Source organism: Tyto alba, unplaced genomic scaffold, assembly GCF_018691265.1.
Source record: "Tyto alba isolate M040663 unplaced genomic scaffold, T.alba_DEE_v4.0 Super-Scaffold_18, whole genome shotgun sequence".
Classification (NCBI taxonomy): Eukaryota; Metazoa; Chordata; class Aves; order Strigiformes; family Tytonidae; genus Tyto; species Tyto alba.
Window position 1 is genome coordinate 23,899,713 of NW_024881280.1, and position 27,103 is coordinate 23,926,815.

The 27,103-nt window shown below is 45.7% G+C and overlaps 1 protein-coding gene across 4 annotated transcripts in view; it reads left to right on the forward strand.

Annotated features, from left to right (window-relative positions):
* Positions 1 to 26,837, forward strand: part of IFT43 (intraflagellar transport 43) — a 45,518-nt gene extending 18,681 nt beyond the window's left edge. For all 4 annotated transcript variants that reach the window (XM_033008651.2, XM_042791224.1, XM_042791223.1 and 1 more), the window contains 6 exons: positions 10,381 to 10,413; positions 10,915 to 10,961; positions 23,805 to 23,877; positions 25,294 to 25,369; positions 25,721 to 25,783; positions 26,593 to 26,837. In XM_033008651.2, coding sequence (XP_032864542.1) covers positions 10,381 to 10,413; positions 10,915 to 10,961; positions 23,805 to 23,877; positions 25,294 to 25,369; positions 25,721 to 25,783; positions 26,593 to 26,703 — 403 coding nt within the window. In that variant the 3' untranslated portion in view covers positions 26,704 to 26,837. The remainder of the gene's footprint in view (positions 1 to 10,380; positions 10,414 to 10,914; positions 10,962 to 23,804; positions 23,878 to 25,293; positions 25,370 to 25,720; positions 25,784 to 26,592) is intronic.
* Positions 26,838 to 27,103: the final 266 nt, after the last annotated feature.

The window sequence follows — 27,103 nt, forward strand, 5'->3', positions numbered from 1 at the left end:
ATCTGTGATTTTTTTTTTTTACTTAGGAAGGATGAGCAGAGTGGTTACAGTTAGAATTTTCTGTATTGTGTAAATATATTGTGGGTCAGATGGGATACTGCAGCCTCTTGTGAAATGATGTTGTAGCTGTTTGTGTTATTCTCTCCCCATTTAAGGTCTAAGCTTTTAGTTCTGTTTCTGACAGATTCAGCCAGTTGCAGCTGCACAGTTGTTGCTTTTCCTGCAGGGATACTTAAACTCTTTTCTGTGTATTTCTAGTTCAGAGTCTTATTAATGTGAAATGATCACTTGAAATCACTCTTTGTGTTTCTGTTTGGGACATATTAGAGTAGAATTTAATTTGCAAACTGTTTTTCAGTTTTTCTACCTTTGCTGCTCCCTCTTAGTCCCTTACATGCCCAGCTCTTGTCATACTTAGGTAAACTTGCAAATTTTCTCACCATCTTGCTGATTCTTTCCGTCAGACTACTGCTGTCTCAGAGTGCTGCAAGGTAGAAAGAGCAGGAGGGCCCTTAAAGTTTTCCAGCCTGTAATTAGTTTGGGATTGAATTTGCACAGAGGATCTCCAAGTAAGATAAAGTATTTTATTATGAGTTCCCATAGCATTTACAAGTATCCGATATTTAAATTCCCGAGAATTGTCAAAATGTTGTCTTTTACTGGTAAGTTTTCAAAAGTCAATCGTGGAAAGATTACTTTGGACTCCCAGTACCTCTGTAGAACAGCTGTCATTGCTAGGAGTCCCATTTTGTAAATCTGGATAAAGATGAGGACTGCAGGTAAGAGATGGTGCAGAGTAGTGATGGAAGAATCTTTTTTTTCTTACTGATGGTGCTCTCTGCACCTAAATCTGCTGTATTTATTTAAATTTGCACTCAGAGAGAAGACTCGCTCTCTATGAGAAGAGACAGTCCCATTGCTGCCCCAGCAATATTCTAGCCCCAGTGTCAGAGGAAAGGGAACCAGCCAGGAGCCCAGGCATCCACTTGGGGCCTAGTACCCTGCTGAGATTACGTAAATAATAGTAATTACAGCTGGGTTTGCTACAGGAGCAGCTCTGTGACCACTGGATGGAGCCCACGTGCCATTCTGAACGCTGTGTTGATGTCCTTAAGGACATGAGTGTTGACACTTGTGACAAGCAAAGCAGAGGTTTATTGTCAGGTTATCTCATGAATCAGAAGGAAGAAACACAAAGTGCCTGACAATGGCAAAAAGGAAAAGGGAACTCAGTTTTGGTGAGGATTTGACAAAGGAGAGGTGCTTCCAGGATCCATTTAATTCCAACTTCTATTGATCTCATCTCTCTGAATTTTTCCATTTTTCTCCCTATTAGTATCTTTATTTTTTTGCTTCTCGGGACAATTCCAGTTTACTTGGATCCTTTATCCCTTTGGTCTTGCAATCAGCCCCTTAAAATTCATACAGTTCTGCAGACAGCGGCTAGGGTTGTTGTGGAATAAATAACAGCTAATTTCAGGTGGCCCTGCAAGCAAAGGCAAGTGAAACTTTCAGTAGGAAGCCCCTTGCAGTGCCTGCACATGCACCTCCTTCTGCAGGGATTGTGGCAGTTTAGCAACAGGTGCTCCAGCTACAAATGAAGTTTCTCTTTTCTGACTGATAGGTCATACAGAGTTGAAATAATCAAGGCTTATTTGGGAAAATGGTCATGCTGAAGTATTTTGGTACAGAAGTGGTGGTACAGTGTCCAGGAATGCATTTATCAAGAAGGTGAATATTAAAGACCTGTAGGAAGGAAGGGAGATGCAGTGGGGGTGACCTTTAGAGCAGGCTAACCTAGACTCTGTGTAGATATCATTTAGGGCTCTGGAGGGTGGGCAATGGTGAGATTGCACCCGGGGGCTGGAGGAAGGTTATCTAAGAGATTAAGGGGGTTTTATGATTCAAGGTCTCTAGAGGTAAGTAAAGTTAAAAACCTCCTGTTTCAAAAATATGGGCTTAAACTATCCTGTGTTGTATCTATACGAAATGACCCCTGAGAGTGCCTGGTTTATAGAACCTCCAGCAATCCCTCTCTTGCAAATGGGAGTAGTAAAGCACTCATGGGTTTCTCTATCTGACATGGTAGGGGGAAGCTTGTGTCATTGCTTCTGCCCTCTACTCCCAGTCCAGTAGTGTTGAGGTAAATCTCAGGCCGGGCTTTCCCCCGACACTGCCATGTTAGGAGCAGAGCCAGGTTCCTGGCTGTGGGGGAGATGGCATATTGCATCTTGCAGCCATCTGTGGATGTCCTCAATGATGTGAAGAGTATAGACACAAAGGATCTAGGCTGCCAAGTGAGGGGGCACAACTTAGAAGGAGAAGAAAGAAAAGGAAGTCTGATTAAGTTTTGTCTTGAAGTGTCTGTTTTTGGGTTTGTCCCTGCATTGATCTGCAAGGGAATGAGGCAAGTAATGGCCCCTTGGGGACCTTCAGGACTTTCCTCTCAATGTCAGCCGTCATTTTCAATCACCCTCTCCCTCCCAGCCATTAATTTTGGCCCAGGATCATGGGGACTTGTCCATCTATCACTCCTAATTGACACTAAATGATCTGTCAGTTTATTGATGAACGGCAGGAGTGGAATTGTCACAATATATTTTACTTTCTAACAACTCCTCCTGACAATTTTACCTTGTCCATCTCACTCTCCTCACATAAATCTCCATTGGCCTCTCATTCCTTCTCTTGGGCTGATCTGGTGCCAGCCGCCTCCATGCCATCGGCACGCATCAAGGACATCAAGATGGCGGTAAGCTGCAATGTGCAGGCCCAGGGTGGGTTTTTTTCCTCTCTCTCTCCCTGCTGCCCTTTTTCTTTTTTCTTTTTTTTTTTTTTTTTTTTTGATAGGCTGGATATTCCAGGAATGCTAACAGGCTCTTGTCCTCTTGTCCCTCCATGTCATTGCTGGTGTGAGCTCTCCTTGGTGTTTCTGTTTAGACTCAATAAAGATTACTGGCAGAAAAAGGAGAGTCCCTAAAAGACAAAAGAGTCACCTGAGAATCCCTCAGTACCATGTCTGTAATGTTTTTTTTTTTTTTTCTTTTAATCCTGCTTATTGTAACTTGCAAGGGTTTCCTGCAAAGGGAAAATGCTAGAATTGTGCCCATTCCTGTGTCTTAGTGGTGCCCAGAGGAGCCTTGAAAAAGAGTTGGGCTTTTTTTTCCCCTTTTTTATTTTTCCCTTTTTTTTTTTTTTTAAGCTAGATTTGTGTTTATTTTTCGTCTGTTAGTGAAGTGTCCATTGACTTCTCTTTCCTGAAAGACACTGAGCAATGGAAGAACTAGTAGGATTGTAGCCTCTTAGCCTCTTGCTCCCCTAGAAAATGAAGCCTGCATGACAAAAATGGAACAGGAGTGTGACATTTTTGGTAACAGTCCATGTAAGATGCTGAGGTAGCAGAGTGTGCTCAGGCTGAAACCTCTCTGATTTTTTTGATTGAGGACAAAGCATCTTCCTTCCTTAGTTCTCTCCATCATCAAGGAATTTACCAGCAAATTCAGGAGATACTGTCCTTTCTGTCCCAAATATTTCTAGTTTAAAGAAGCAAAACCATCCTGAAGAACACATATAACTTGCAACCCTTTTGTATCTGCCAAAGCCAAGGCTAAAAACTTGTCTGGCCTTGTAGGTCACCTCTAAATTGTCTGTGAAGTCTAGCTTAATGCAGTTTACCAGTGGAAGGAGACCTAAGATGACCTGATCTACTTGCTTGGTTCTGTTTCCCCCACTCCCCCTCCCCATGTAACCCCTCTACTATTCTCAAATTCTTAATCCAAGTTCTTAATATACCTTCTTTCAGAAGCTGTTGCTCTCAGATGACAGCACAAGGTGCTGTTCAGTAATAAACACCTAGTTCTTTCCAGTGTTTTTCATGTAAATGATTTCAGTGAGGCCAATCACAAGTAAAAAGTCTGTGGCCTGGTACTTCAGAATCATGAGTTTGTTCTCTGTTGTGGGATTTGAAAAAAAATGTTAGATACTTTTTCTTTGCATTCTAGTTCTGTCTCCTTTAGCAGTCAGTTGTTCTGTGTCACCATGAGGATCAGAAGTATGCTTTTCCCTTTAAATGGAAACTGAAATGCTCCTGTAACCTCAAGAGCCATTTGGTGTGAGAGTTGGCCCTGGTGCTTACTGGAGACTGAAGACGTGATCACTTGGATAGGAGCCGCTGTTCTCAGGGACTGAAGAAGTGTGGTGGATACCTCTAGAAACTGCAGCGCTGTTTTCCCACACAGCAGGAATTTGTATTGAGTGTTGTTGTTTTTTCTGTTGCTCAGTGGGAGCTCAGAACAGCTCTGCCGGTCAGCTCTCTACCAGTGAGCAAGTAGGGGAACCCTGGGAACATCTGTTACGGGGACGATGCAGAGAGTAGCTGAGGTTCAGTGACCCCCATGTGCTCTCTCTGTCAGCTTGCTCTTTTGTGCCAGTTCCTAAAGTCCTGATTGCCAGAGCTTTCCTCCTTCGTTGTTTCTGTTAAGCAAGCCTACATATTAGGGTGTGAGGAGAAAACAACACTCCTGCTAGAGATTATTAGTGTCTCACAAGCCCATTGCAGCTGGAGCTGGCTAGTTACAGTGCCTGCCAGATCCCATCCCACAGTGCATGCCTGCTCATCGCTGCATCCTTCTTCCTCAGGTGCCATGCTCTAGGGCAGTGTGTTCAACATGTGGTTCAGTCAGCCCAGGAAGGGGCCAGAAGGTGTATGGTGGGACCATGACAATTTTTAAAAAGGTGTGTCTCCCCAAACCCCCATTGTGGTGATACAGATAGCTATGTGCCCCAGGGCTTGGAAGTGGAGGGCTGTGAGGTGACAGCCTAAGACAGAAATAAAGGCTCATAGTAGTCCTTGCTCTGCTGAAATCAATGGCAAAACTTGCCTTGATTTTAGGAGATGTGAAGATTGAACTCTCTGATTTCAAGGGAAATCTGGCTTTTTCAGGCTGCCACAGTCCAGGGAGAGGGGGTGGAAACTTAAACAACTGATCAGAGCCTCAAGGAAGGTTCAGTGAATTAGCGCAGAAGACACCTTGTGGTAGTGCTTTCCAGCATGGGCTGCAGTTCTAGTTTACTTACAGCTTTGATGACTGTTTTTCTCTCCCTGTGCCTCAGCAAACAAGCAGTGACCAAGACCCACGCATGGAGATCCGGGAGAACCGATCAGTTAGCACTTGTGCGTCATTTTGGATGTGTAACTTAGCTGTGCCTTAGGCTATTGAACAAGCTGCAACTCGTAGCTCACCACCCACTCACTATGGTGATCGGCACTAAAAAAATACTTGAGCAAGAGAGTACAATGTCCTTTTTTATGTTGGTTTTGTTTTGTTTTTTTTTTTCCCTCACTCAGGCCTAGACCTGAATTAGTCTATGCCCTAGAGGCAAAAGGCTTCAAGTCTCCCTGTGGGCAGAGCCGAGCCTTTGGCACTGGGGTGCGTGGCTGTGGCTCCGGATGGCAGCGCAGAGGTAGCCCGCTGGCCCGTGATGAGCTTCCTGCGCACACAACCCATCTCTCCGCTCTCCCTTTGATCGCCCCGCTCTCTCAAAACAAAATGTATCTCCGAAAGCCAGGACATACCCTCTTTCCCCATTTCATTCTTTAAGCAAGAGAGCAGCTTTGAAGCAGCTTTTCGGGATCCAGGCGACTCATAAAGAGAAGCGGTTGAGGCGTGCCAGGAAATACGCGAACACTCAGGCAGATGAAATTCTCCACCCTGGGCGAAATCCCGAGAATACCCTTCGATCTCGACTTGCGGCCCTCCCGGGGGCCGCCCGCCAGCCCCGCGGATGCCAGCTTGCGAACAGCCACACCGAAGCCCCGGTGCTCGCCTCCCCCCTCGCTCGGCAGCGGCCCGGCCCGCGGGCTCCGCGGGGGGCCCGGGCCGCCGCCACGCCGCCGGGGCCCGGCAGAGGGCGGCCGCGGCCCGGCGATGCCGGCGGGCGGCCTGCGGGGAGCGCGGCCCGGGGCCCCGCTGGCTCGGCGGCACCGGCCCCCGCGGCGGCGGGCGGGGAGCAAAGCGGCCCTCAGCGGAGGGCCAGCGGGCCGGGCGAGGGGGCTACCCGCCCTCCTGGCCCTCTCCCTCCCTCCCGCCACGCTAGACCGGGCGATCCTGTCGAGCCGCCTCGGCCTTCGCTTTAACAAGCCACCATCGCCGCTGCCCTTTTCCTTCCCTGTGTTGCCCGCCCTCACACCTCCCCGGGCGCGAAGGAGAGAGCCTCGGACCTTGCACGCCGGCCTCCTGGCACCTGGCTGTGGCTCAGTGCAGGATGCAAGCATGTCTAGAGCTCTCATGAGCTCTGGACATTAAAAGATTTCAAGGACATTTCCCCCCATTCATCCCAGTTATGTCCCCTGCTAAAATAGGTTAACGGTGTCTAATTAACCACTGCACATTGTCATGCTGCATAAAGATAGCATCCTGGCTGTTCTCTGAGCCCTGCTACTTTATCTCCATTTAGATCTCCGTAGTAGTCCATTAACTGAGAAAGAAACAGTTTAACAGAGATGATGTCTACATTAGAACTTGCCTTTCACCCTTCAGCACAGAAGTTGCAGGGAGGCAGCTCAGCTGTACATTAGGGATGGGTGTGGAGGAAAGCCCCGGGTTTGAGGTTTAACCCCCTCTCATTAATGTGGAGGGAGGATTCCTGCTGGCCAGAACTCAGCAAAGGCAACACTCAAGAGCGATGTCAGATCTGTATCCTCTGCCCCAGGACACAGCTAGGACAGAAATAGGTATTCAGTACCGGGAGTTATATAACGGGGTTGCATGGGGTCTGTCAAGAGTCTTCTGTCCAGTTTCTCAGCTATTCAACACCCTGAAATAGAGGAGGGGTCAGCAGTTGGCCAAAGCAAGAGGGAATATTCTGAGATTTTGGTTATGTTTGGGAGCACAGACAGCCTTGCAGTGAAAGGGAGTCTAAAAGGAGCTGTTCGGGTGATGGGGTTGATCCATGTTCTTTGGCCCTCCAGATGCAATGAGCTTATCAGAAGAAACAAAAGAAACAGAAGTATCGCTATAACACAAAACCTAGGGGTGGCTGGTGTATAATACAGCAGACTGAATGCATTTCTGAGCACTGCTCCCATGATTGTATTGTTTTGTTTGCCCTTACTTGAGTGGGTGTATCTATAGTTCATACATAATTGCTCATTTTATAGGTGCTTGTTGCTGCCTTCCCTGGGCTCTGCCTCCAGCTGAAGCAAGCAAACCAGGGCAGTGCATGACCTGTTGCTGAGAGTGTAAAGAAAGAGCAGCAAATCTGTCTATGCTGGCTTGATTTTACAGTCTGTTTTCTTCCATGTCTGCTTTCACTCACCACTAGAAAGCTGTGCCCATGGGATGAATGAAGGGGATGTTGTGTACCTAGGCCTGGTGTTCCTGAGGGATGAAATGTTGGTCTCAACATGTCACAATTGGCATTGATAGACCAAGCCAGTTCTCAGGGAGGGGTACTCCACGATGCTTAAAGCAGTGTGATAACTTCATGAAGAATGCCTGTGGGGCTTCCCATAGCACCTAGAGGGCAAAGAGACAAACAGGTGACTAGCTCTGCAGGAATAGTATCTCCATGTATAGCTTAGCCCTCAGCTAAGCTTATGGGATGGACAGAGCTGGAGGTTGGGCACCTTTTGACTATCTATTAATGATTTCCCTTACTGGCTTGAAGGTTTTTAACCTTAGGACACAAAACAAAGCTTGTATTTTCTCTCAGGGTAACTTTGTTAGATAGATTTAGGTAATGCAGTTGGGCTAAAAAAGTGAAGATCAGTCAGGAACAAACCAAAAATATTTTGTGAATTTTTTTTTCCAATCTGAAACAAGGAATGAAAAAGTAATTTGGCACCAAACAAAATGAAAGGAAACCTTATAAAAAGAGAAAGGAAACAATAGGTTGATTGGTATCTTTACCTAATAACTCAGTCATTAAGGCGACAGAGAGTGTAAAACATGCAATTCATTCCTGTGCTCCAGAAGTTTCATAATGTATTTCCAGAATAGTTGTCTACCTGTGAGTTTATCAGCTGGTTTGAAATGCCAGTTTCATCAAGTAATGCTATTTCAAAACATATATTAACAAACGTATCTAGTACAAGTAACTAGAAGTAGATGTCTCACCTAAACAGAACAGTCATTATTTAAATGCTCTGTATAAACCCCAGGACTGTCAGCATGATAGCCTGGCATCACCAACTGCCATCTTCAGACCCCATGGTATCAGGACTAGGGTGTTCTCCTGGCGGGGCTGACTGTGAGGCTTTAGCTTGCCCTAGGGAGAGGAGTCAACTGTCTTGTTTGACAGGAGAGTGTTCTAACACCTGGGCTCTGGGATTAAGGGGGTCAGTACTATTCTCCCCTCCCGGTTTATTAATTTTGTTCCCCAAATTACTGTTTTTTCCAATATAGTGGAGCTATTTCATAATGAAGTATTTGCTTATTGCCCTGAATAAGTCCTTTCTTAACATAACAAGGAAAAGTAGATAAAGCTTTAAGTCTCAGAATATGAGTGAAGTACTCTCTGCCTCTAGGACTAACATATGACTGCCTTCCCTGGGGGCCACCTGGATATCTGCCATGACAGGGAGCTCAGGAAAAAGACACAGAAATTGCTTACAGGGATAGCAGGAGTGACCCTCTCCTGGGAAGTATAAACATGTGGAGTGTTTCACTCCTGCCTGGGGACAGGAGATGAGCAAAGATCTAAGGAGTGTCAGTACTGAGGCAAATAGTGTTATTTGGGGCTGGACAATTATCAAGAGTAGCAGGATCATGCTAAGAAGAGGTTAGATTGAACCTTCAGGAAATCATCTCACTGTGCAAGGCTGTGCAAAGCCATCATGTGGGATGTTTCAGCTCAATGAAGGCAAGGCTCTGAAGACACAGCGTAGGAAGGCTGAAGGGAGGGATAAAATAGGATAAATCTTACATCATCTTTCCATCTCTGTCTTCTCAGGTTCTAAACTCCAGTGAGAGCTGGTGGTGGGCATTCTGAAGCCATCCCTTTCTTTCTCCATAGTGTCAAGGTGTTCACAGAAAGTGCTTTGAACTACCGCTGCAGAGAAGGGTGGAGCTGGACAATCACTCCTCACTGGAAGAGTTCTTTCCTAAATTCCCCCGCTCCATTGCACTCTGGCCTCTTCTGATGAATAGAAGGGTGCAGATATAGCTGAAAACCCAGATGCAGATGTCACCTTCACAGCTGCAGTTCTGGTTATAACAGTGGATATTACTGGGCTCAGATCACTGAATCAGTGCAATCTTCAGCTTCTCACAGGCTGCAAGCTCCAGGGAGAGCAGTGGGGACAAGGGGCTTTCTTCTTCTCATAGCTAGACATCCTCTGTGCCCTTCTCCTTGCTCTTGGAAGAGTAGATTATTCACAGGAGAGCTAGATGAGGACTATAACCTGGTAGAACAGAGGGCAGATGAGGAGAGGCCTGCCCCACCTCATGGAAGTGCTTGGAAAGGAGCAGTGCAAGGCGATGAAACAACTTCTCTTACATCTTGGTGTGTCCTGGGACAGTGCATGTGGTAGGGGAGAGCCCCATGTATTCTTTGTCATGGCACCCTGTCTTCAAGGGAGTGGAGAATCTTTATTCCCAGTGCATAGAGATGAAACTTCACTCTGTAAAATGGCCAAAGCAATCAGCGAGTGATGGAGTATCTGCTAAAAAGAAACCTGGCATTTAATTAACTTTTCAAAGTGCTGGTTCAGCAACCTCCATGTTTTACATTTTGAATATTGAACAAGCGTCCCTAATCGGGACTGAATTACTTCTGGGCTTGCTGGGGTGGAGAGCAAGGGAGCTGCCATTTGCCAGTGCCTCCCCCGCACGTTATTATTATGAACTCCTGTTAACTCAGCCAGATCAACCCTGATTTACTGCAGCGACAGCATGTCTGACCTCAGCTTGGCCAGCTCGGGTGGGGCTCCTAACCTACAAAGGCAACCAGATAGTCTTTTTATACAACTAGGGGGATGAAGGACCTGTTGATCTCTCAGGGATAGATAGACAAAATATAGCATCTTCTTCACTCCTTAATGTGCCAGTCTTTGTACTCAGGTAAGGCAAGCTTTACCTGCAGCTGATGGCAGAGGAAATGAAAAAGTATATGAGAAACTAAAAATAGGGAGTGTGGTTCTTGCTGTATCTGGGCATGTCTGTCTTTTTGGACCCAAATGGTTCTATTTCAATCTGATGTACTCAGAGACTTTTTGATATACACTGGTTTAATGGTCACTCATAACTCTTTAAAGGTGTGATGTGTTATATTGAACATGGTGTAGGAACTGTTTTGCACAAGAGCAGTGAGATAAGGAAAGGTGCAGCTTTTTAATTTTCTCTAGCCTTTTCTAAGCATAACCCTTTCCTTGTCTTGCAGGTCAGGAAGAAAGCACGCAGAAGAAGTAGAAGAGTAAGTTCCCATTGTTGCTGAGACTTCTTCCACGACTCTTATATCTGATCTCATGGAGAAGGGACATGTGACTCTAAGCACAGTACACCAAGATCCGGCACTCAGGAAGGGTACCGAGCCTGGCATGAATTCATGTCGTGTCCTGGGTTGGGATATGGCTGGTGACTCTATAGTTCCCTGGATATGGAGCAGATGATGTCTCTGTCACTCCCATAGGACAGAAAGAAGGAAAATTAGAAAGCATCTGCTTTCCTCCCAGGCCCTACTGTCTGCAGCCTAGGGGTTTGTCTCAGGTATAAGGCATTTTGCTTAAGCACTGTAAGCTGAGATTTCTGCCGAGTCCAGCAATGAGGGGTATGGAAGAAGATCAGTGTGCAGACTAAGCATAGCTGGGCACTCCCCCCTTGACAGGCCATGAAAGTTGTGAGGAGGCAGGGGACACACTAAGATGCTTTTTTGGGCTTGCATTTGAAATTATTTCTTTCTTGTGTTTTGCTGCAGCCATCGTCTCAGACAGCAGAGCCTGGAGGTGTCAGATGATGGAGGAGGTAAGGTATCACCTATTTGACTGCAGGAAGTGCCTTCATGCATGTCTGAGGGTTCTTCAGTAAGGTGAGCAGAGGCATCTTGTAAGAAATTGCAAGGAAATGAGCCACCCTGAGGGTAAACAAATGCAGGAGTCCCTTACCTCTCCCCAGCTGCTGAGTGAGGGAGAGAGAGAGCAAAGGAGATGGAGAGGAGGGTGAAGAAGTCAACCTGTAGTCTAACTCTGGTTCTTCATTAACACAGGATGATAAAGGACCTTTGGGAGGAAGGAAAGTGTCAAGGACGTGCTTTTCTCTGTGATTACCTCCACATAGAGAGTAGCGGACAGGGGCAAAAAGAGAGCTAAAAGAGCAATAAAATGTTAAGAGCGGGGAAAGAAATCACTGCTGTCCCCTAGTTTAGGTGATAGTGTGCTCTGCTTAAAGTTTTTCTTATGTTTTATCGTAACATCCTTGTCTTGTTCTCATCAGGACAAGGGCCTGCACCACTCTCCTGGGGTCTCTGTTGTAAGGGAATTCTTAATTTAAAAAATCCACTTGCCCTAACCCAAGATCATAGACCTTAGGCTAATCATAGCCACTGGTGGATAATGCCAACCCATCCCTGTAAAGGCTGCTGTGAAATCCTGACTTAGCACAAGTTGGTTTTTTTTTTTTTTTTATAGTGTATATTACCTGCTCTTCTAGGACTGGATGAGCCAAGAGAAATCTCAGTAAAAATCCACAGTATGAATTTTGAGATGAGCACTAGGAACTGTGGAAGCATAGAAATTCATTACAGTCTCTAGGAGCTACCTCAGTTTTCAAGGACTAAGAATTTTATACAGTGTATGAAAAGTTGCATCTGTAAAATATCACCAAGCATCAGAAGAATTACAAGGAGTCACAAAGGATCAGACATCAGTGTGGTTAATGAGATTAAATGAAGACTTATTTGGGTCTTCCAGACAGATTAAGCGTTGCAACACATGACTGCCAGAAGTGGCACCTTTATAGCATTGGCATCTTCAGAATAGACTTAATTTTCCCCCTGGGAACTTTCTTGGGCTTCTTAAATTTCAACGTGTGTCACTGAGGCTGATAGTCTGTTCTGAACAGCTCTTTGACTGTTGGCATACGTGCTGTCCTTCTTATTGAACCTTGGTCTTGTATTCAGAGTATAATAACTGTCTTTGCTAACCAGGCATAAAAATGCTTGCCACATGTTTGCTGCATGTGACTTCTGGTGCTCCAAGACCTTGAGTAATAAATGCAGAATAGAATTGATGCAGAATGCGGTATGAAGACATGGCAAGTCCTAATACACTTCACTTACTTATCTGTGCCTAACTTATGGTTAACAGTTGAATTTGGATTGTTTTCAAACCAGAGTTCAGTTTTGGATTACATCTATGTGTTAGAAGAGAGATCCCACTAATCTGATTATGGTTCCTACCCAGGCAGTTTCTGGTACAGTCAAATACACTGAGCTGTAGATCTAATTTGAATATGGAAAATCTCTAAATGGATCAATGCATTTCATGCTTGTGGTGCTATTTCCACATGGAGATTAAGCAAGCTATTCTGGGAGAGGAGTTTTCCATGTGGGCTCAGCAATTGCAGTGAAGAAAAGTGACATATAAACAAACTCCAGAACCTGAATAAAATTACTTTTTTGAATAAGCAGAGAGATACAAATAATTGCCCACTATAGAAGGCAGGGAGTAGCACGCTGTGGCTGTGCAGTAAATTGAGCTGTATCAGCCTCCCCTTCACACAGAACTGCACTTGGGCTTGTGTCCTTAACTGTAACAGTGAAGCTCAGATTCTAAACATACAAAAATCAAGACATTGGTGTATGGATCCCCAAGGATGGGTCACGGTTATTTTGTGCTGCATAATGTGTTAGCTTGTACACCTTAATATGAACAGGCGCAGTTGCGTAATGATTGCTGCTGTCAACCAATACATTTGTATCGCCTTCCTTTAACCTATTAGAAAGCTGAGCTGTACCATTCCATTAACATTGTTTGTCCCCCATCTAACCTTTTCATTAGAACAACGAAGGACAAAATCATATGCCCTTAAAAAGGTATTCTTGTGTATTTGAAATGTGCTCAGTTGTGATCATTTATACGTCATTAGCACCCAGAGGCTCAGAATTTGGAGTCCATTGGAGAAAGTGTTGAAAAAGCACAGGGCCTGGAGAGAGCCCGGTTTGGCATGTGGAGAATGAAGGGAAGGTTGTACAGCCAAGTGGAGACTTTTGGGCTTGATATGCCTTGTAGTTTCAGAAATAAAGGTAGAATTCTTTCACTGCTCCTGGCCAATCACCCTGTGCATGAAATAGCATGTGATTCCTCATCTCCATGGGAGTTTGGGTGAGGACAGTCGCTTCTCAGGCGGTGTGGAAAGACTGAAGTAATATGGGAGTTTGTAAGTGTCTGGACAAGGCAGGGACATGCATGGTACTACCTGCAATTTCATCCATTCCTTACACTTGCACAGGGAAACCCAAAGGTGCAAGTCATACATACTGTGCAATACAAACTCTTGAAATACTAGCAGAGAAATACCTTGGCTCAGGTCATGCTCAGAATTCATTTTCTCTAATCCATATTTCTTCTGCACAGAGGCTAATCCAGGACAAGAGAGCCACTTTAAAGAGGAGCCAGTTTTGAGTTGTAGGAAAGCAAAGACTTGTGCTTGACTAAGAACACCATTTGCTCCTGTAAAACTCCAGTCTGTAAAGACTGTTTTGAAAAAGTGCAGTGTCTCTCCAGAAATAACTCTGGAGTGTCTAGTTGATGGATATTGGGGTTTCCTACAGCACGCACTGGGAGCTTAGTGCCCACCCTCCTGCTACCCATAGCAAATGGATAACACACCTTTGCTATGTGGGTGTGTGTCCAGCTGAACCTTGTTGGGGGGGTCGAGGTCCTCTGCATAGTGGGAAACCTGCTTTAGCAAGATTTAATGCATCTTAACTTGAGGAACAATAAACCTCACAAGCAACGCAAAAGTGTTTAATTCCTAAAGGACAGGCCTAGTTGAGTCACTTTTGGCCAGGGGCAATTGAGGGCTTAATGCTGTGTATGTAGCAATCTGGGCAATCTGAGAGAGGAGTTTAAGGGTAATTGCTCAATTTTCTGTCCGTGTCAACAGGGGAAATGGGCAGCAGTGACAGAGCTCTGTATGGCAGGGAAACTGCATGAGATAGGAGATGTGAGACTATCAGTGGAATTTTAAAAGTGCTATCTACAGAGCACTGCTTCCTTTCCTATAGCAGCCAGGAGCTTTTCCCAAGTGTAGGCTATTCTTTCTCATGAGGTGGGAGGGAAGACAGAACAACCAAGTTCACATTGAAGGTCTTTCCCTTCCCTTTGCTCCTTTCTCCAGCAGGGCAGTGGAGTCTCTGCCTCGGCTTTGCTTGGGTATTTCATTTGGCTTTACTCTGCTTGTGTGTCTCTGGCATGCAGCTACAAAGGGCTGTTTCCTGTTGGGGTGATAAATGCTGGCATCCCCACCTCCCCCACCTCCAAACTGTGTTGTCCTTTTGGCTGAAAGTTTTTTTGTTGTTCCTTTCCTGTCCACCAGTTCTGCACTGCTGAGTTGCACTCCCTCAGATACCTGTCTCCTCACTACATTGCCCTGAGATTTTAATCCTTAGCACTCTACGGTGGACTTGTTAGCTCAGGTTGTCATCTCCCTTCCATCTATCCTTCCCCCATACACTTGCCCCAACCTCAGAAGTCCCTTCCCCCCTTCTCCGTTACCCTTGGGATGCATAGCTCCTAGAACAGGGCTTTTCTTGGAAGACTGGAATGTGATGTGTGATTCTGTGTCTGCAGGAACAACGGCTTGTTATTTTAAAGCAGATAGTGTGTGTGAATGAGACAGTTGATTGAAATGAAAGCCTGACTGTGCTACACAGACAACCCAAACCTGACCTGCAGGTGAGGAAAGCTGCCAGGAGACAGTCACTAGATCTGTGCCCTCAAGGCAAAACCCCTTCCTGCCTGCTGGGAAGCCTGCTCAAGGAAGCAGAGCTGACGATTAGACCACTCTATACAATGTCAAACCTCTAGAAGGACTTCTTACCCTTCTGGTGTGTGCCAGCAGCTCCTTTGCATTTGAACAGAATGGGAGTCCAGGCTGTGTGCACAACAGAGGAGGAAGTGGGCATATGCCATGGTCCCCATATCCTTCTGGGGAGTAATGTCTGTCTGTCAGGTGGGAGACAGCCCTCACAAGATAGCTGGGACCTGGAATTGTCAGCCATAAAATATCAAGCACCTCTCAAGCTGCATGCCAGTGTGCACTGATGATGAAATTGCTCCGAACAGAGCTGAGAATAGAATGCAGTGTGGGTTATTGTTTGCTCTGTCATTCCTGATAAAGTTTGCCAGTTGCTTCCCTGGTGAGCTGTTGTTTTCACAGAAGACACCAAGTGCTGGTGGATTCCAAGGGCTGTGAGCTGCAAGAACAGCTGCATCGACTGAGCGTGAGGCTTAGAGAGGGGGGAATTTGCAGGTCAGTCAGGGAGATGGCCAGTGGGTAGCTGACAGGCTCTGGAGGCAGTGGTGCCGTGGTTTGGGGAGAGCTAAATGGACTAAAAGTTCTGAGCATCGATGAAATGGAGACAGAGTGAAAAGCATGCTGCTTTGAAAGTCGTGAGTATGGGCTGAAGAGAAGGGTTTGGGGCAGAGTGACAGTGACTGCTGAGTTTCTGGAATTCTGCACTGTGACTGTGTGTGTGGCTCTGTCAGCACACCACAGTTGTCCCGTTGGCTGCTCCCCTAGTGTGCTGCCCCAAGTCTCTGTGCAAGGTCAGTGAAGGGCAGCTCAGCCCAACCTGATGGTTTCCACTGAGCTGTTGGTCCAGGCCAGTTTGAACTTCTCCAGTGACTGCTGACATTGTGATCTAGAGCCTCTGGTGTTCAAGGAAATCTCCCTCCTGACAGTCACAGGGGGGAAGCAGAAAATATGTCTCAAGGGATGTGTCTGAAGTCCTATTTGAAACAGCAGACCACTGGCCGAGGGGCAGCGGGCAGCTTAATTGCAAGAGAGCACACACAGCTTGTTGGGGGCTGAAAATGATGGTCTGGGTAAGCATCTTCCCTCACTAAATTCTGCGATATGGTAGATATACAGTCGTATTGGGTCTGTGATTGCCGAGTCCATAAGTGTAGTTGACGGACTAGGTTTACCTAAAATACCCTTTAAGAAAAAGCTCTTGAAAGATGATTACAGAATTGAGACACCATCATTTAAAACTGCCTGAGGCAAACTCCTTTGAAAATTGCAGCAGTAGAGGGACAGAGAGAGAACCGCGTAGCCCTTGATTGTAGTGTCGTTCCCCCAGGACCCGTCCCCCCTCCCCCTCAGTTTCTCATCTGATACGAGAGAAAGCAGCAGTAAGATTCCTCATCTGTCTTATGAAAATCCGATTCTGAGTGGCTCTGATCAAACCCGGCTGACTGTCAGCAGCGGTGGCCTTGTGTGGAGGGAGGGAGGCTTCTGAGGAGTTGCTGGATGTGGAAGTGTCATGGGTGCTGCCGATCAAAGAGGCATTTTTTAATAAATATATATAAGAAAAAATAAAAAACCTAAGGATTTAACATAAAAGAAATGTAGTTTGTCTTGTTTTTCCAGCGTAACATGAAGAGGATGAAATAGAATCAGACACGCCTGCTCCCGAACATACTTCCACAGGAGCATCCTGAGAAGCTGCTTTCCCTGCCACAGTAATGCTCTAATGCAAAATCACTCATCTCCAGCATTGTTGAGAAGGGTTTTGTGTCTCTCAGTTCACCAGACCCTCTCTGGGCACCTCGTGCCTTCTCATCTGCTGCCCCACCACCTTCTGAATATGTTTCAGCAGGGGAGTACTGCAAAGGACCAGGGAACAGCCTTTGAAAAGAGGAAAACAGATGTTACTGAGAAGGAGGGCAGGCATGGTGCTGTCAGGGGGCTGTTGGCAAAGCTAGGAGGTGTGTTGCCACTCTAAATGCTGATAACCTCAGGAATATGGTGGACTCCAGGTCCTGATCCTGGCCTCCAGTCTCTCCTCTCTTCTGCTGCTGGTGAACAAACCTATGCATTAAAAGATTCCTCATCTTTAAAACCATCAGTGTCTGCCCTTCTTGCACAGTGCAAGCCACAGATTACTGCCTGTTGAAGCCCTGCACTGAGCCCAGCGACCCATCTGACAGGGCTGTTCTGTGCCCTGTCTCTCTTCACACTTCCCAGGGGGTGAAACTGGGTAGAGGCTTTGTGTCAGTAGCAGGCCTGGGCAAATACACCTGATGCCTGACCCCGGCAAGCTCTCAGGTGAGGAAGGAGCCATGCCACGCCGAGCAGTCTCTGAAAGCACAACGCTACGGAAGCAAGCAGAGTGCCTCATGGACCACCCGATCTCCCAGCCAGTCATCCAGCTAGCTGACAGTATCATCAGAGCGTGGTGGCTGAAGAAAAAATTATTTTGTCTGAGGCAAGGCAAATGCATAATCTTTTAAAGCAAGGCTAGAGGGTCAGTACAGAATCTACTGCATGATCTCCCCTAGATCTTACGAATCCTCTGGCAGCCGTTCGCTGGGTGACGTCTCCCATCAGCTTGGCCAGGTTGTGCTGTTGCCATTCTCTTCTCAAAAGTGTGTTTTGGGACATGGGACACTCAAATTATCTTCTGCTTCTCTCTGCTTTTAAGGCAGTGCCCTACTAGCTGTGGTACTGCCTGCTTTTCACACTACTGTTTTCATCTCCCTGCTGGCTGATCAGGCAGGTACGCAGTTCCTCATTTGCCTACTAGTAGGGAAATTTCAGTCAGGGAAAGGCATCCCTATGAAATTAATGTCCCAGCATCCAAAGAAGTGTTCTTTATCCTCTCCATTTGCCTGCTGCTCTCCTGAGAAAGCTTCCAAGAGGCTTCAAGCTTGTTTGTGTGTTCAGCAGAAGCTGTCTGTGTCCCTTGTTCCTTATGTTTTTTTGAAGATTTTTTTTCTGCCTGTTGCTTCCCACTTTTTTAATTTCCTTTTCTTTTTTAATTCTACATTTTTCCACTTAGAGAGAAAAATTATTTATTGCATTGAGATGTGCTAATTAAAGCCATTTTCTGGTATTTGGTTACTGAAGTGTTTGATGTCTCTCTGACAAGACCATGAAATGCACGGAGTGTCCACAGGGACAGAATTTGCTGAACACGGTGCTTTGTAAATGAGGGGACACAGTGTCGCAGCAGCTCATGAATATGAAACGCCCATGATGCTACCTCAGTGGACTTGGGAACACAGATGAATCCTGTCATGTGCTAAATGAGACCAATTTCTTTCACTTAACTTCATCTTCAATCAGACCTTCTTCCATTTGCCTGTTTAAAATTCCCCGAACGTGATGCAGAAGGTAACAGCATTCAGTAAAACAAAGTTTTGCAGCAGCAGAAATATTGTAATTATTTCAGTTTTACGTTTTATGAGCAAGCAACTTAAACTAAAGTTAGGTTCATTCTTATGCCTGCCTAGTGGCAGGGGACTGCCAGCTCCAGAAGCTACTACCCTCTTTTTGTTTTATGGATATGGTGGTGTGTGGGCAGGGAGGGCAGCACGGTCCTCCCTGCAAGAGTGTCCGTTCTGAACCAGCCTTTGAAATACTCATCCAGTTGGGAGAAGTGAATGAGACTACATGAGATGGAGTAATTATTTTGGGTGTCAGGGTATTGACTCAGGAGACTCTTAAAGCAGTTTATGGAGAAAGTAGCAACCACACTACTAACTGCAGGCCTGACCTAGGACATGATTTCTGGATCCAGCCCTGCTACTGACTTATTGCTTGACCTTGGAAAGATTCTGTCTGTCCCCACTTACGTGCTGCGTTGTCTCTCACAGAGAACTTAGTTCCCTGGGGCTAGGATTTTAAGAGACCCAGCTTGCAGGTGTTGCTACTAAACCAAAAATCAGCCCTGTCTGGGAGGGGAAGGACAATTTACCAGCTTGCAGGAGCAACTGGGTATTAAGGTGGTGCAGGTTCTTCTACCTTCTGCTTGTTGCTTTTTGTGGTTGTCTTCCTCAGCTGGCAGTAAGTTATTTGCTAAGAGGTATAAAAGGTGATGGTTGTTGCATGTACTCTAGTATGAACATATAAAGCTCTACTTTGTTTATGACTCAAAAAGTCACAGTTTCTTGCTTATTTTTTGGCTATCTGCATGTAGCATGGGCTACCCTCAGTCTTTCTCCTCCATCTTTTCCTCCTACCATCCACATGCTTCTACCTTATGCTATTGCTCTCTTGCCATAACTTAGCCATGTTGTTTTTGTGTAGGACCTAGCTCAGTCCAGCTACTGTAATAAAAGTGCTATTCTTTCTTATATGCTGGGACTTAAATGTTCTGAGACAATCAGTTTGATGCAGTATATTGTAACTTGCCTGTTAGTCAACATTTGGTACTAGTGTCTCCTACCCCACCATAACCTCTGCATGGATGCACTCATTTTGTTTTCTTTCTTTGTTCACTCTTGTTCACCATCATCTGGGAGATGGAGTTTGCATTTGTCATCTGGCATTTGGTGCTCATTCAGCGTCTCACATCTACCATGAGCAATTTCTAAAGCCAAAATCTTGCCTCTTTTTGGGCTGAGAAATTAATGGGGAAAGGCTTCATGTTACTCTGTTCCCAGTCATTTTGAGCTATAAGGAGAAGCCTCATCCATTCCTCTTTAAGGTCACTGCATGCACTGGGCTTTTTTGTTCCCCCATCTATCTTCTGTTGCATACACTCATTTCTTCTGCTTGCAAAACAATATCTGGTGTGTGTGTCTACCTATTCTTCCCTCCCTTCAGCTAAAATGAAAGCAGGATACTCACTCTCAGGGGGAGAGTGTCGTTTTTAGGAGCACTTACTCTGCGAATGTTATCTGCCATATGAAATGGAGATTCAAAGGAGCTCTGTCTGGGGGAGACTGGTTGAGAGAGGTGGCATAGGTAACAGTACCTTGCAACACAGAGTTCAGAGTCCAGGTGGGAGACCAAGGTTAGTAAGGTGATTTGTACTCAATTTGTTCCTCTTAATATTTTTTTATCAGTAACTCAACTTTTAATGTTTCTTACTATTAGTATCATATCAGTTTGTTCTGATTTCAAGGTCTGCAGGAGAGGATGTGAAAGTGGGAGAACAGCTGAAGCTGTAACATTTTCATGTTGCTTCTAAGATTTGCCTACAGTTTAGATTAAAATTGGTTGATGTTAAAGACAATATGGAAGCTGCTCTCTCCTCCAAAATGCAGCTGAGTTATGCAACACCACCACTCCCGCAAAAAAAAAAAACAAAACAAACAACTAACCACCTAAACACCTATAGCTAGTCTGCAGAGAATAATCTTTTGTTTCCAGGTTTTGAAGCTACCCCTTCTGCTGAGCTGTATTAGCTGTAATGCACAGGCCATTTGTTTACTTCATTGCAGTGACCTGGTATCTGGGAAGGTGTTTTCTTTTCCACACAGGCAGCTCCTTAGCATGTAGGTATGTTGTGCAATAATTTCTAAGGTTTACCTACATAAGCATTGAATTCAGACACGAGAGCCTGGACAGTAAAGTGTGTGTCAAGATTCTGCACCAAAACCACAGGTTTATGAAAAATGATCTGAAGCCTCCACACTGAACAGGAGGGGAAAAATGTGGGTCACAGACCAAAACACACAGAATGGTGGTTTGTAATGTAACCTTGTCCTTGGAAAAAGCTGCAGTGCAAGACCGGGAGGGTATGGTCCTGCAAACATTTCAGGATGTACTAATGTTATATGTAAGTAGCCTCACTGCAGCTAACGGGAGTATTAGGAGCAGAGCATATGCCTACACTCTTGCAGCACAATAGCCCGTGTACTTCTCCCCCTGCAGTTGACACGGTGCCATGACTTGGCTGTGTTACCCGAGCTTACTGGAAAAAAAGATGTGAGTCCTAAGAAAAGCAACAGAAACAATTAGGGGGCTGGCGACAGAGTGAGGGGAAAGGTTTGCTCATTGGTGATAAAGTGAGAACTGAGACACTTTGCAAACTGTATAGAAAGAGAAGGGAAAGGGATTGTGGAGAGGTGGCACCATGGGAATTGCCAGTGGGAAGAGGAAATTATGAGTAACAAGTGAAATAAAGACCCAAGTATTTCAGGACTGATTTGCCACTGAGAGCAGTTAACCTGGGGAGCTGATATTTTCTTATAATTTGTGACATTTTTGTTCTGTTTCCTGTCAGTCTCTGACAGTCCTGAAGGACGTTGCTTCTGCCTAGAGATGGACAAATCATCTGCACTTTGCAGTAAGAACAAGCATGCACTGGCCTTTGTTGGAGGGACTGGCAGAAGCCCCCAGAGCGTTTCCAGCTCTTCTGTCTGAAATATTTTCAAAGGGTCTGTAAAATATCGGAGCTTTGGATTTCTTTTGGAAAGAATTTCTATGTGATTGCCTGGATTTTGCTAATACAGAGTAGGGGTAGTGCTCTGCAAGGGGTTTGGGAATCTGTTCATGGAATTCAATGGCACTGAGATAAAATCAGCAGTGGAGAATCCAGGAGTCTTTGAGAACCTGCAAAATGGGAGGGACATCACTGATCTGGGCCCTGAGTTTACAGGGGTTTTTGAGTGCAAAAAGAGATCAACAAAAGCAGAAGGAAACTGGGAAGAGGAGAACCCAGAAATAGCTGACAAAATGGGCAACAGGTGAAGAAATTCAGTTTGCTGAAAACACTTTCCACATTTCTGCTGTCAAAAGAGGATAAGGATCTGACCTTCTGCTACAGAGAATGCTGCTCCATGGGTGAGGGCAGCTCTGTTCCCAGGTAGTTCTTAATTTGGTTGTGTTTGCTGAGCAACATTCATAGTCTACTGCTGAAAAGGATAAATTAGCTCAGGAGAGATTAGACTGTTTCTCATTCCCAGACTCGTTTGCCTGGACTTAACAGGGCACCTCTGCACCTTTATTCCTCTCCTTGGACCAGTGTCACCAGTCTGTTCCCTCCTTGATCTTTGTTGCTTATTTACAGGGACTTTCTCCCACATTATCACCGAGCAGATTTACCAGCCGCCTCCACGGGTCAGTCTGTCTGTCTGTGGAGATGCTTTTGTCCCGTAATTGCACTTTACTGTAAGTTTTACCACGAGCTGGGAGCCCCTGCAGGGAACAGCCAGTGGGATAGCAGCTTCTACTGTGTATTGTCCCTACAAGCAGAGGAGGGGAGAGATCTGCCCCAAATGCCCAGCCGAGGCATTTCTTGCATGTGGTTCCTCCATCTAAGGGACAGCCTGGGGCCTGTTGCTGCAGTTTCCCTTGAAATGTCTTTGGGAAGTTTGCGGTAGTTGGAGTCGTTCTGCAGGCACCTGCTCCTTGGGTGGCTGGGGAGCTGGAAGGCACAGCTCTGCTGAGGCTGGCCAAGCTGCCGCTGCCTTGTGCAGTGGTCAGGCTCTCAAGGCAGCCCCTGTCCCGCTCAGCCTTCCGCCAGGCAGCCAATTAACGAGAAATCCCACTGTGTGACCAGCTCCGAGCGGCCGCCGCGCCGAGGCCCCGGGCTGACCCGTGCCCTGCCGCAGCCGGGCAAGGGCCGCTCCCGGCCGGCGAGCCCGGGGATGCGCAGCGGGCGTTCAGCGGGAAAGGGCAGCCGAGAGCCTGCGGAGCGCTGACAGGCGGCTGGACAAGGGGCTTTTCAAGGAAGACCCTGCCCGGAGCCCTGGGTGCCGTAGGTGGGACTGTCTTTAGCTCCTGCATATTCATCTCTGCTTGGGCAGCCGAACAGGGCAAAGCCAGACCCAGCCGCCCGCCGCCGGCCGGCAGTATTACGGCCGCGCTGCCGACAGCCGCGAGCAGCCTGCTCGCTCCAGCGCCGAAGGGGCCAGCTCTGCCCGCACACCGTGCAAGTGAAACCTCTTCCCAGAGCCGAACCACCAGCTTCTCCGTGGTCTGAGGGCTCAGGGTCTCCGCAGAGCTTTTGTGGCCTCGAGTCTTTAAAGGAGCTCTGTGCTGGTGTACTCTGTCCGTGCTTTGTGCCACCAGTTACTTTCCCTTCCACTCTTATTTTTTGCTCTTTCCACTTCTAACTGTTCACAGCACTCTGTCAAATCAAAAAGCATGCAATGCTCTCAGAGCCTTGCTCCTTTAGCAGGATTCAGTGTACACTCAGTTCTTACTCCTCTCCTTCATTCCTTTGTCTCTAGCATCCTTTTTAAGTGGAGTAGCCATAGTCCTTGTGCTAGGAATACCCAATGACTCGGACATCAACAATTCCAGAGTCATGATGGAAATCACAAAAAGGTTTATGACATTGGAACTAGATTCATCTTCCCTAGTCCTTGTATCTGCTAGACCACCAGCACTTCCTTCCTCAGCTATCAGGAAGGTCACAGGCCTCTGCACAGCCTGAGACCCACCAACAGATCCTTCAACACATAGTTTTACATGGCTTCTCTCAGTTTCTGCCCCACATTTAATTTCTAACAGAGTATAAGTGACTGGCAGTTGAGCTGAGCAAACGATAACAAACATGCAGCAAATTTTTGCCAGTCTTAGAATGACAGCAAGTAGGGAGCCAAGTGCAGCTGACTTCTTTCAGCTTCAAGGTTGTCTTCAAATGCATGGTTCATGGCCTGTGGAGCCCTACCCAGCCCAAATCTGCTCTTCTTGCAAGATTTCTTTTGACCCCAAGCTTCAAAGCTTTAATGCTTTGTTTTAATATTAAACAATATCTTTTTAATCATTGCTAAATAACTCTCTTGTGTTTTACTGTAATAAGAAACAGGCTGTTTCATATCTGTGAAGCAAGGGAACCCTTGTCTCTAGTGAGAGGAGAGCACAACACTCCCTGCTTACTGCTCCTACTTTCTCTTGTTGCAGACATTCCCGTGATCCCTGACTTGGAGGAAGTCCAGGAGGAAGATCTGGCCATGCAAGTAGCAGCTCCCCCCAGGTAAAAACACTGCCAGGTGTTTTTGAGGCTCTCATCGGCAATGCGAAATGGCTGGTGAAATTAAACTCCGTCTTATCTCACGCTCTCTGGATGTCAGCAGCAGTGCCATTCAGCAGGATTTGCTGCTGTGTATTGTGGCAGCAGGGCTTCAAGCGAAACAGTGCAAGCTTCTTGTTTCCTGTTACACAGAGAAAGCAATTACTGCATAGTCTCTCCATATATAAAAACCTCTACCTTTGAGTAACATGCTTGATGTTGCAAAATCAAACTCTAAAAAGTGAGGAATTGCTTGATTTAAGGTTGCCTGTATAACCTCAAATGCATCCAGTACACATGCATTATCACACACACTTTGATTATGCATGGTCATAGGCTGCTTTGCCCTCCACAGGATATCCTTCTTACTCAAGTGCCTAGTTAATTTGCAAAGTACAATCCTGTTGTTTGAAGGTGTTATCAGAGTAGTCTTGGGATTAGCTCAAGGGAGACCAGCAAGTTTTTAAAAAAATGAAAGTTTAGGGTGTTTTATCTTAAACATATCAGGAAAGTCTTCTCTCTTCTGTTGGGCCTGTTGTCAAGATCACAGACTAGGATTTCTGCTGCCCCTTATTTGGAGGGGTGGGATATCTTACTCCTGACTACAGATGCCCCTCTCACAAGTATGGAGTAGTTACTGTAATTAAATAGCTGCTAACAAAAATAAGTGATACTTTATAGTAGTAAATTTAAAATTCCTTTGTCTCTCACCAGAATTCATTTCTGTGTTTTCCCTCTTTTAATACCATCTCTTCTTCCTGTATCCATAGTATCCCTGCAACAGAAAAGACAAGTGGTTTTCATGGACAAACAGAAACAGAAATTAAATTAATATAGGTCTTTTCTGTAGTATTGCATCACCTGTGAAGGGAAACATGGCATGACAGTATATTACCGGCCTACACTGTGTTTCTCTTTGAAGGCTACATTTTAAGAAATTGTATTTGGTAAATGTGACTCAGCTCAGACATGGAAATCAGAAAGTCCCTACTGTTCTGTAGCTTGTATGGTGGGGTGCTCAGAGCCTGCTTTGCTACAGCGCTGGGGCTGTTTGGATGTTCACTATGTTCCTGTTTTCTTTCTGGCCCTCGCAGCTAGTGTGTGGGTCATCTCTCCAGCATGCTGGTTTCTCTGAGGGAGTCCATGGTTGCTCCATATCTTGTTTTTATGCATGTGCTCAACCTGGCACACAGATTTGTCAATGACTGTGGATTTGCTGAATGAAATGTGCCTCTGTCTGGGGACATCTGTCTCAAGAGTCCACATAGGTGATGTGGACACTCGAGACGGGTGTCACCGGACTACTGTTCATGCCACCCTTTTCTTCAGATGTGCTTCCACACTTACCCAGGCTTGTATTTTGACCTTTTCTGGTTGTAGTGTGCAGGTGAACCGAGTGCTGACGTACCATGACCTGGACAAAGATCTAATGAAGTACGCTGCCTTTCAGACTTTGGTAAGTGGGTGTTGCTACGGAGTGACCAGCGTGAGTCCTTCGCCTTTCAGGCTCCCATCGTCCTCCACAGTGATACTCAGCTGCATAAAATACACAGTCCTATCATCCAAACAACTTGCAGTCTTCCTGCAAGTCCGTTCCTCTCTGCAGTGTGGCTTTTGTGCTTATTTGTGTCTGTAAATAGTGTGGGTATGGTATCTGCTGCTCAGATGAGGCTCCTGCTGTTGTTCTGGACAAAGTATATGTCCCTTATGTGGCAAATGTGCCTATGTCTAGCAAGACCTACCTGGTGAAATTATGGTATCCATTTTTTCACTGTAAGTAAGACAGTGACTATGTGTATGTTCATAGGATGGAGAGGTTGACCTGAAGCTTCTCACCAAAGTTTTGGCTCCAGAGCATGAACTACGAGAGGTGAGTCTTTTGTGGGAACAGCAATAAAGCAAAACCTTCTTATGTGTCTCATACTGTACTTGGAAATTAAGCCTTTGTTGGTAGGGTGGAGGAGAGATGTGAGGAGGAGCTTGTCCAAGCTGATGGAGGCTTGTTTTCCTCAGCAGATTATTTTAAAGATATATAGGTCTTTCTCCATGTGAGATAATGACATCACTATGATTGGACCCCTTCAGTAGGAAAGAGCTATTAAGGAAAATGTGAAGGGCCTCACACTGTCCCAGATCCCCGCAGAAACAGTGCTCTGTTGTGTATTGTCTTTTGGTAGCCACCATGAGCTCCAGGTGGTTCTACAGGGTGGTACAGAGGGACAAAGGCAGAAAGCATTTGGGGTTTGGGCAGAGGGATATTTTAAGGCAGGACAGAACAACCTCAGTGCAGCTGGGTGGGCAGGGGCTCAGGACTTGCAACAAAGGATTTCTGCAGCTCAGAATTTCAGATGCTTCAGCAGAAGTGCAGAATGTTGGAAGATTTTTAAGACTCCTCTTTACACCCTGCCTGGGAGTATCTAAGATTAACAAGTACCAAAAAATCTGTCCTTTATGTAATTTAGCAATATTAATAATTCCGTCAGCATCTTTAAATTGTAGCAGGGATTCACATTTAATTCTGACTAGGATTCCTGTTCTAGCCAGCTGAATTTGGGACTTCCTTGTCTGGGGCAGTTGCCATTTAGTTTTTGTTGTTCACCTTGAATATTTGACATGATTCAGAGAACTTTGGGTGTCACCAGTAACATTTCAGTATGTTTGTCTTTTTCTTCTTGGTAGGATGATGTCAGCTGGGATTGGGACCACCTCTTCACAGAGGTCTCCTCAGAACTTGTGACTGAGTGGGACCTGGGACAGTCTGAGAGAGAGGACCACCTCAGTGTGCCCTAGAGCACTGGCATGCCAGACATCTTATACATGCATCCCCTGTAAATAGTTTAGCACTTTAATTTTCTATTCACTTGTTTGTATTTGAGAATTTATTTCCGACATGAAAATAAATAGGACCTTGCTTCATAGGAAAACTATCTTGGGAGAAGTTTTTGGTATTTTGTAATAGAAATACTTGTTCTCAAAAGAAATTAGGAATAAACACAATAAAATATTTACTTATGAACAGTCACTTCCACCTCACTAGCAACTTTACAGGTCACTGCAGTGGTTGATCTTTCTTCTGTGGAAATGCATCTTCTCTGGAGTGGACCATCTTACAATGGAGTGTGGTTTTCAGTGATGGCTATCAGAGGAGTTTAGGCTGATAGGATTTGTTTGCCTAGGACATCAAGATTAC